This window comes from Diuraphis noxia, unplaced genomic scaffold (genome assembly GCF_037042655.1).
Source record: "Diuraphis noxia isolate RWA-SAM2 unplaced genomic scaffold, SU_Dnox_SAM2 contig0003, whole genome shotgun sequence".
Classification (NCBI taxonomy): domain Eukaryota; kingdom Metazoa; phylum Arthropoda; class Insecta; order Hemiptera; family Aphididae; genus Diuraphis; species Diuraphis noxia.
Window position 1 is genome coordinate 35,292,357 of NW_028301713.1, and position 10,842 is coordinate 35,303,198.

Genomic DNA, 10,842 nt, shown 5'->3' on the forward strand with positions numbered 1-10,842 from the left:
ACACACACACATCATTATAAAATCAATACATTCCTCACTCCGCTCAGAATCTAAAAAACCATGTGTAAAATAAAGAAAATTGTGTTTTTCGCATAATTTTTTTAAGTTTTGATGTTTTTGAACTAAGTACCCCTCCCTAGTTGCGCCTAAGACCTAGAGAGTACGGTATAGTAGATTTTATTGTATCCCTGAAGACTATTGAGTGATACCACACTACTTACTATTTTCATGGATGAATGAAACATTTAAACAGTTTTTAATAACATGATATTTCTGTCATATTATGAAGTTGTTAGATTGTGCCTTGCCAGTAAAGTTGCCACTGTCTTGTCTTGCGGAATGCGGAGTTGCGGGTTGCCAGTAATATTAAATTATTAATTTAATACGCATGATTCTATCATTATAATTTGTTAATTGCTTTCACAGATACGTCTATATCAGCTGTGATTGCCGTAGACTTTACAATAGATTAGGTATCATCTAAGTTCAAGAATTACTATTCTGACGACTAACTTATGTTGTTCTTATTCTAGCAGAATGTGTTTTTACTTTGTAATGAAAACTTGAAAGAAGAGACGTTGTTGAGTTCAATACAATTACTTTGATTAATTAGACTTTGGTATTATGGCTATTATAGGTACATCTACTACCTAAAGGCTATATTCTACTGGTTTTTGGCATTTATTTTTAAAATTAAGTTACAAATTTCATTTTTATTAATTTAACTAGTTAGTTTATTTTCTAATCAACTTTGAACTTAAATAGTTTAATCGACAGTTGAAATAACTTACTTTTCCTCAGTTGATTTAAAAATAATCGGCAGGATCTCTTGTCCGAAGCGGTCAACATCGATTCCGCATGCACTAAATCTCGATTATTTCACTATGTGTGTTGTGTCTATACCTCTATACTGGTCTCTGCCACAAGTCTGTCGTCACTCGTCAGACTGTCAGAGTCATTCATCAACCAGCAACGCGCTAACATCGCGCGCACTAGCCTCCGTTGCTCATCATCGTCGACCATCGCTTCCGCGGCCGTCTCACTGTCTTAGCCAGGCTTAGGTTTCACCAGTTAAGACTTTAGGCAAGTTCGTCACGCGTCCGAGCAAACTCGCCCGTGCCCCCGTGGGATTGGTCGTGTGAAACTGTGAACGTTGTGGATACAACCAGTAGCCTTATATTTCCAAATCAGCACCCAATCCGCCATCCCATATCCCACATTCCAACCTCCTTGTTTTTGTGTCACCTGCATATACGACGACACCTATCGAGTAGGTACTTATTATTTCTTATAGGTGCGAAAGTTTGAATGCACAATAATGTTACATAAATTAAAAAATCGGCACCAGTTTGACGTGGGCCCCCAAAAGAGACTAAGAGAGGGGGGGGGTCAGAAGGACCCATGGACCATGGTACTGGGGTCCGGCGTTCAGGCAAATAATTACTTCAATACATATTAGAAAAATGTTTAAGAATGGATTGTTATTCTTACTTCTTTTAGTTCTCCTTGACAAATCGAATTGCTGTACAAACAGTACAGTAAAGGTCGCCATTCACCACACGGCACACGCCACACACTGCAGCAGTGCAGAGGTAAAATTCTTTTGTATTGTCGGTGCCGCCGCTGTGGCGGTAAAATTGTGTCCCACTTCATTTTGCCACAGATTATATATAATCTGTGATTTTGCCGTAACCGCCACCGCCACCGCTACCGCTGCACTGCTGCAGTGTGTGGCAACCTTAAAGCGTAGGCAATTCGGCATTAATTAGATCCAATGAGTTCAATTCAAATAATGATAAAAATGTAAAAGTACTAGGTACCTAATTAATAATTAGTATTATAATTTAATAATTATAATATGATTACCTATTTAATTTAAAGAATTTGTTTTATTAGCAGTTGTAACTAGTACACTGTTTATGTTTATAAGCTCTATGGTAAAATCTGACAATAAACAGTTGGTAACATACATACCAAGGTACTGTTTCACTAAATAGTCATATGTAATTATAATAGGTACTATTTTTTCTTTAAAACTATTGTCTAATGTCTATTAATGTATTATGTATTTATGTCTTCACAGTTCACTTTTTTCGTTTTTTCGTCTTCACGATTTGTGTTTTTTACTTTTGTCGATTGTCAGTTATTTTCATACCGTAATTGAAGACATTGAACAACGAACATATAATAAATAATAATTACATATATTCTATGGTTGTGTCGTAATTTGTAAATGGTACGCGGTACCTAGTCTTCTATTATAATATGTACAGTGTACACATAGGTACTATGGACTTTTGAATTATAGAACAATATTTCAATCGCAGAAAAGATTTCATTTAATCTGTGTTTCAATAAACTGTTGAGTTGTAAAGGCGCTATAATAAACTGTTTCTGTATCGTATGTAAACCGTGCAGTTAACCTTTACCGTTTTCATGATTTTAAACTATTTCACTCTTGGTTAGTTGATTTTAATGATAATTAAAATTGCTAGTTAAAATGATCTAAACAATATTACTTATCTAATTTGGTGAATAACAAGGAAATTATTAATACGGATCATATGGTGACAGTGTAATTGTATCTTAACTCATTGAGTATACAAAAATATTATACTCAATGATATATAATTTATTAATGTTTTAACTAAGAAACACTTGTCTTTTAGTCATTTTAGAAGTGTTGTTTAAATTATATTATTACTCCGTGGTTGAATATGACAATTGCAATGGGTTCTAAACTTGATGAAACTAATCTATCTTCAAATGCCAATAGTGTTTTTCCTTCGTCCAGTTTGACATTATCTTCTAGTAGTAAGTTTAAACAACTTAACGTAACTTATGTATACAAAATGCAAAAATATCAATCTCAAAATTATCGCTAGTTTAAAAATAATTATATGTATTACTTAAGCAGTCCCTAAAATATCCAAATTTTCGTACTACACACATAGACACATAGTCCCAAATCAGTCAAATCTAAATTATACATAGTACCTATCAATTAATGATAATGTGTATTTACAATAAATAATTTTATTTAAATAAAGTAGTACCTCAAAATTCAAATAAACAAATTTAAAGGTTCTTTAAAAAAAATATTTGTGAAATAGAATTTTTGTTGAAAAAAAATTTTTTTTGTGTATAAACCATTTTAAGTGTACAAAATGCATGAAAATAACAATACATAATATCAGTAATTAATAAATAAAAATAAATTTAAATTACCTATATTAAGTATATAAATTATAGTTTTTTTTTTTATTCTTTGTGGCCGAAGAACTTTTTGATATCCTGAATTAATAGGTATTGTTGTATTAAAAATTTATAGAACATTATTATAAAGGTTATTATTATAACACACTTTTAAATTTTGTACTACACACTGCATTTTTCGTACTACACACAATTTTAGGGACTGTACTTAAGTATATTGTTTTTTAAAATACACTACATTTTTATATAATTAACCATAATAAATACCTTTTTAAGTATTTCCAATTCAAATTATTTATGTAACTAATTAAACAATTAAAGTACAATTTATTTTCAGTATCATCAATCATTACAAGAAGTTCAATTGAAAATAGTTTTTTTACTGTAATCGATCATAATATTACTAGCAGTACAGAAATAGAAGTAAGATTACATTTTTAAAGATGTTAAGAAATAATTTGCAGTGTATCTATTTCTAATATAATATTAAAACATATAATTTACTATAATACAGTTTATTGTACATTTTCTTTACTTTTCATTTTCAAAGGTAATAGTGAATATTTGGGTTAACAAATTCAAAGAAAACCCTAGAACTGGTACAATCAAGTTATTTACTGTTATAATTAATTGTTTTGATGTTGATGTTTGTGAAGATGATGCATTCATTAACTTAAATTCTGTCTTAATCTTTGCAGGAATTAATAAATGTTTTGAAGCATTGGTATGATATTTAGTAAATAATGTATTATTAATTTATAATTATTACCTATTATTTATTAAGTAGAAATATAATTTTATCTTATGGTGATTAAACTTTTTAGGCAAAAACTGGTTCATTGATTTCACCCGAAAAAATCAAAAAATCAATAGAGATCCATAAATCCTTAGAACTTTTCACTGCAATTTTTCACCATCATAGTAACTTATTTTTGGAAAAAGATGCAGATAAAAGTTATTTTACATTCCTGAGAGATATTCTTACTAGAATATCACAATCTGATTTTGTCGGACCTAGACTTCTTGCTACAAGTTTTGGTAAGGCCAAATATGTTAACAATCATATTTTGTTTAAATAATTCTATTTATTTAGGTTTGAAAATAATAACTGGTTTGGTACAGTCAAATAATATAGAACTTATAAAGAACGATCTTGAAATATTGTACACTGAGTTTTTAATAAAACGATGGAAGTAAGTTAACTACATTATGTATACATAAAATATGTATATTCATTTGTATGCGTTCACTTTTACATAGTTATTATAGTTATATGTGTTTTCTGTAATATTAATTTGATTTTTAATTTACAGAGATACATTTTATAGTGTACGAGAAAAAGTGTTACTAGAACTAGCATTTTGGATAAATATTGATTTTATTTATTTTATTAATGATTTTTGGATGTACATTTATTGGGCACTAGGAGATCAAAGTACAAGTGTACAAACTGTAGCTCTTAAAGTAAATACATATATTTTTATTTTATTAAATAGTTAAACATGAATCATATTACATATTATTATATTTAAATTAATTTAATTAAGTAATATTGATATTATATTAATTAATATTTTTCAAATCTAATTAGATGCTTTAAATTTAATTATTTTTTTCATTTTCAAACATTTTTCTTACCCTTTATTATGCATAGATTGTGTTGAAGGAAAACAAAGGGCTTAGTTTATTACGTCAAAGTATTAGTAACGTTTGAAAAAGTTAATCAGCACTCTTATGATAGTGAGTAGGGGGGCTGTAACCTCAGGTTCCAACATAATTAGGGTCCCCATATATTACTGTAATAGTCATATATGGTTTATTTATAGCAATTGATATTAAATAATTACCTTAAGACTTATTGTATAATTAATTTAAATTTAGGTTGAAGAACCTCACCTAAAAATTAGCTCCGTGTCCCAAATTCCAAGCATGGCTTTGCAGTTGACACTTCAATAATGAAACAACTTATTATTGTATATCACCAAACCTTAAATCTATTGTAATATTTCTTAATTACTTTCAGATGGCTAATGACATATTATTAAATACTCACAGTAATATTCCTAAAGTGAGGGTGTTGATAAAAAAAATAATTTCCGTTCTAGCTAACCTACTTTTATCGACTAATGATGGAGTGGTAATGTCAGCTTTAAATTTATATTCCATATTGCCAAGGTTTTTATTCTAAAAAAAAATAATAATATTTTAAAGATAAATCATTTGTAATTATAATTTATATTTTCTTAAATTAATTTTAGTTTAGACGATGAAGATAATGAAGAATATCACATGAATAAGGTTGAGTCAATAGCATTAGAATTAGTTTTTTCTGAAAAATCTAAAATTGCCCGAGTTGCGGCAAAACATTTTGTCAACCAAATGGTTAATTCTCAACCAAATGCATTTGAGCAATTGAAAGTTCTTATAGTCATTTTAGAAGGTGTTCCATTGCAGATTAGATTGATTGCAGCGTCCTGTTTTGTCGATGCTATTTATGATTTGTGCCCTTTACTCACAGACTTAAAATTAATATCTCAATTTTTAACTTCAGACAATCTTGAAGATGTAGAAAAAAACAATTTTATGATTTTATTCATGTATGTTGTTAAATGGTTAATTACTGGTATTAAGCCTGAACAGAAAATGGCTTTTATGGGAGACCGAAATGATGTAAGTACTATTTTCAATTTATATAAAATATTAAGATGTAATATCTTTTAAAAATTTATTTGTGAGGAAAGTGCATATTTTTAAATTTCATTTTATTTTCAAAATCATTACTTGTAACTAGGTAAAAAATTGTTAATATATATATCATGTAATACATAAAAAATATATTAGTGCATATTGTAGTATTTAATTGTGTTCTATAACAAATCAAGTTGATATTATTATAAAAAAGTTTTTTAGTTTTAAATAAAGGTTATTGTAAAAACAGTTAAATGTAAGTTTTTTAAATTATTAATATGTACCTATTTAACGTTGTAATATGTAGGTGTAAAATGTAAATTAAAAATTACATTTGAAAAATTTTTTCATAGTCAATGTAATATATATAAATATTAAAAGTTAGACCATATTCGTTATAGGTACTTAAAATGTATATTTCAGATTATAATGAATATTAGGTTATATTAAGTTGGCTGTTATTTAATTTAGATAGTATTACTGATTTCTGTCAATTTTTTTTTTTGTATTAATCACATTTTAGAAATAATTCCAATAAAATTTAAACTATTCATTTTATTACCAATTTTTGGCTAGCACATTGGATACCAAATTAATTTTAATTAAATGTTGCACTTTTGTATTATTGTATTAATTTATTCAATTTTATTTTATTTAAAATTCACGAGTACAATAAAATTTCCATATTACAAAGTCTCATGGACAACAAAAAAATTTTTATTAATGAACAATTTGTAAAATAAAATAAAATTAATTTGGTTAAATTCTCAAAAGTATTTTGAAAACTATGTGTAATAGAAATTTCTCAATATGGTGTGTAATTATATGACATATAATACATGTATATAACTATTTTAGATTAATCAGTTACATATTAATACAATTAAAAAAACAGAATATACTACTTATATGGTGATGCATTTACTAAATCAATTTAATGAATGTAATACACCTACACATGCATTTTCGCTATGGATTTTACTTCAGTTTATTGATTTTAAGTTACTTCAAGATAAAAAGGTACTATTATACTTCATAATATAAATGAACATATATATATTAACTTGCCAACCTTGTATAAACTGAATTTTACATATTTTAAATTTTAATATAGATAATACCCAATATATTAGATCAAGCATCATTATTTTATCAAACTTGGAATATTCCTACTGTCTTAGAGTTGATTTCAAAATGCATTAATACTATGTCTTCAAATCTAGAAGGTTCTGATCAAAGTTTATGTTTAAAATATATTAAAGATATTGCACAAGCAAACATTAACACTTTAAAAGCTGAAATTGAAAATCCAACTAAAAATGTGATTGTATAAAATATTTAAATAAAATAGAATATGACATTCATAAATAAGTATATAAATTTATAAAATAAATAATTTTTAAGTTGTTACAATAAAAATCTACACATTAAAATTTAATGACTGCATTTATTTTTTCAGACAACAAACATATTGAGCCAAAAAAATGCTTTAATTAAAATGTGGTCTCTAGCCAAATATAACCTTATACCTGATGACTTGGAACCATTGAAATATTTATCTTATTATGTACCCAACCTATACAATAATGAATCAACCAATTTAATTGTTTCAGTATGATATTTAAAAAAATACAATATATAATGTCTGTTTTAATATATCATAATTTTTAGGAATTTGCTTTGAGTGCTTTCATGGAAGTATTCAGAAGAAAAATATTAAAAGTACCTACAGATCAGCAAAATAATTTTGCTATTGAACAGTCTGAAATTACTATGGAAAATACATATATTAGTTTTTTAAATGCTATGTTAAATATATCAAGTAAATATGACCGTCAAATTGTAAACATCTGTGAAACTGTAAGATATATTTTTTTAATTTATAAATTACATTTTATTTTTATATGAATTGTTTAAAATTATTTTCATTAATTTTAGGCATTTTTAATTGTTGATGACTTACTACGAATTAGATTTAACCTAGATAAAGATAATTATATTCTTGATGATGACCAAAATATAAGATTAAATGAGTTTATTTTTTCTTTATTCAATAACTATGGTATGCATTACTACATTACTTAACAAAAAAAAATTAGTTTTAAGATCTGTTTAATAATCTTTTTTAATTGAATTTTAGAATACAATGATGATTTAAGTACTTTAAGACTTGTAGAAGTATTTATACAACTTATACAAGATGGTCTTATTGAAATGAATCATTTAATTACACTATTGCAGTTTGTAAAAAAGGTACTCACGCAGCTTAACTAAAATTTTAAAATCTAAATAAATTAGACAAGCTTTTTATGTCTGGAATATTATATTTTAAAGGAATTGGTTGAACATGTACTTGTACCAGTTATTAATTTTTTCTGCACAAAAGAAACTGGAGATCAACTGAGCAATGTAATTAATTTATATTTGGTGTACATGTATGAAAATATTATTTCTCAAAAATCAGACTTCAAAAATTATACATTAAAAGATTTGGTAAGTGGTTTTGTTTCTAATATTATGCTAGTTGTCTTAAAATATTGTCACAAATATTTGTATTATTATAAATATATTTGTAAAAAAATTTATATGCCATATTTCTTCTAATTATACTTGTAATGTATTATGTTGTAACCAATTTAGGCAAATAAATTATTTTATTTTTTTGTAAGCTTAAAAAAACTCATGTGTGAGCAACCTATAGAATTTGAAAAAAAGTTAAAAACCTACACTCAAATTCCAAGTAATCTATTGATATAATTTTTATTGAAAACAGTACAGTTTTTTTTTTTTTGAGATTATTAACTTTGGTGATCCAACATCTAATTTTAATTGTATAAATCAATTTTTCCAGTGACAAAATTTACTAAGTAGTTTTTTTTAGTTCCTAAATAAACTAAAAATATACATTTAATTCTCAAATTTGTACCAAGTTATACTTCTTTATTCAAACTATAAACATTACAATTTAATGCATGCTTTTATCTTATCTACCCGAGTAATTAAAAGCAACCATTTATAACCAAATATTTTCATCATAAATCTCAAAATCTCTGTTTGATTCCCTCTCTAGGTTAGGCCTATTAGGGCCTATTGTGAAACTGAACCATCCAAGGTCTCACTCAAACACACAACAAATTTCATCAAAATCGGTTCAGCTGCTTAGGATGAGTTCAATTATTACATACTGTACTTACGCGCAGAAGAATTATATATATATATATATATATATATTACTTATATCTAGTAAAAATAATATAAAATGATATATTATATTATATTTGGACAGAAAAATATTTCTTATGGCTTGTCTTAAACCATACTTGTTATGATCATGACTGTGTTAAAATCTTTAAGTTTTAATATCAATTTATTTTTTATAAAATACAAATAGTTTAATTTTTTATTTTAGACTGATATGGCTACTATAATTACACGCATCTTATGTCAATGTATGGATCAAGTAGGCAAACGACTAGTATCAACAAATATTCATCGACACGGTATTCAATATGCAATGAGCGATTCATTAAGTAACCCTTACATTGAATATCCATTTAAAAAATTTTTCTGGATTCTTGTATCCATGTGTGATACCTTAATCCCATATGATGCTCAACGTTTGTAAGTAAAACATTAATTTATCTTTTACTTGTATTTTGTAGCAACATATGATTATATATTCTAAATAAAAATGTGATGAGGATAGAAAGTTTGCATCTAATTTAATAAAATGTCCATGTAAATATTTTATTAATCTTAAACATATACTGAAATGCATATTTTTCTCTGCAATTTATAAATGATTTATTTTGATTTTATTTAGAGCTAATGATTTTATTAGTAAACCTGCTACACAAGAGTTAATAAGTTCTGACAATGAATATGTTCTTGGATATTTGTATAAATTATCAGAATTGTATGATACTCAAAAAAGTTAATTTGTGGGTAAGTAAATAAAATGTAATTTTACCATCAATAGTGTTATAAGTCGTAACTTTGTAAGTAATATATTGTACAATTACAATTTGTTACACTTTTGTTACAATTTTGTTACACAAATTGTTAAATAAATAAAACGTAATGAGTATATTTTTTCCAATAAAGTGACACTTAGATTTATAAATATTTAAAGAGACGCCACACAGGCATTTGTTGTCCCCGTTTAACAAACATATAACATGACAAATTTTATGTTCACAATAATATATTTTACTCTGTAATTTCTAAAGTTAAAGTGAATTAACCTTTTATAGAATATTTTCTAGGGCATCTCTTAGAATTTTTTTGATATTATTGTTTTTAAGTTATTTTTAAACTGTTTTTTTTTTTATATATATTTACATTTCAAAACTATCTTAACTTACTTAAAAATAATAATATAAATCATCCAAGATATTCTCTAATTATTATAAAAATTACAGATTAAAATATGTTATTGTGAATGTAAAATTTGACATTAAAGGTTGACAAGACTGAGATAACAAATGTCTGGGTGGCGTCTTAAGCATTTTCTTTACTTCTTTTCCAGAAACATTGAAACAATTACTAAGCACCAAACATAAAAGAAGAAATATGTCAACATATATTGAAGATGTGTAAATATATCATGCAAAATATTTTAATATATTTTATTATACATCATGTATTTTTATAGATAGTGTAGGTAATGATCAAACATTTTTTTATTCCAAAAATTTTAGTTATTAAAACTAACTTAATGTAAGCTCTAATTTTTACTTATTCGAAAAAACTTTTTGTTGGGTATATCTGACTGAAACTCTTATAGTATTAAGTACATAAGCAATTAATTCAATAACTTTTTATCTAGTAGCTTCTGTGTTGTTTTTTTTTTTTTTTTTTTTGCTTTAAATCATTTTTATGTAACTATGGTCTACGATATACATATTATACTACCTACATGTTAGTATTTATTTGATT

The 10,842-nt window shown here is 25.9% G+C and overlaps 1 protein-coding gene across 4 annotated transcripts; it reads left to right on the forward strand.

Moving 5' to 3' along the window:
- The first annotated feature begins 2,093 nt into the window (after nucleotides 1-2,093).
- LOC107165060 (uncharacterized) lies at nucleotides 2,094-10,814 on the forward strand. Of its 4 annotated transcripts, none has more exons than XM_089221853.1 (19): nucleotides 2,094-2,814; nucleotides 3,554-3,639; nucleotides 3,767-3,815; nucleotides 3,915-3,940; nucleotides 4,041-4,254; nucleotides 4,310-4,409; nucleotides 4,530-4,680; nucleotides 5,240-5,391; nucleotides 5,475-5,886; nucleotides 6,763-6,924; nucleotides 7,019-7,225; nucleotides 7,364-7,516; nucleotides 7,576-7,764; nucleotides 7,843-7,966; nucleotides 8,045-8,157; nucleotides 8,239-8,397; nucleotides 9,314-9,525; nucleotides 9,728-9,849; nucleotides 10,433-10,814. In XM_089221853.1, exons 1-18 carry the CDS (start codon nucleotides 2,718-2,720, stop codon nucleotides 9,840-9,842), a joined length of 2,721 nt encoding a protein of 906 aa, XP_089077979.1. In that variant the 5' UTR covers nucleotides 2,094-2,717; the 3' UTR covers nucleotides 9,843-9,849; nucleotides 10,433-10,814. The 4 variants fall into 4 exon arrangements, with proteins under 4 accessions (XP_089077979.1, XP_089077978.1, XP_089077977.1 ...); XM_089221852.1 differs by having other exon boundaries at nucleotides 2,094-2,461; nucleotides 2,670-2,814; nucleotides 3,767-3,940; XM_089221851.1 differs by having other exon boundaries at nucleotides 3,767-3,940.
- Nucleotides 10,815-10,842: the final 28 nt, after the last annotated feature.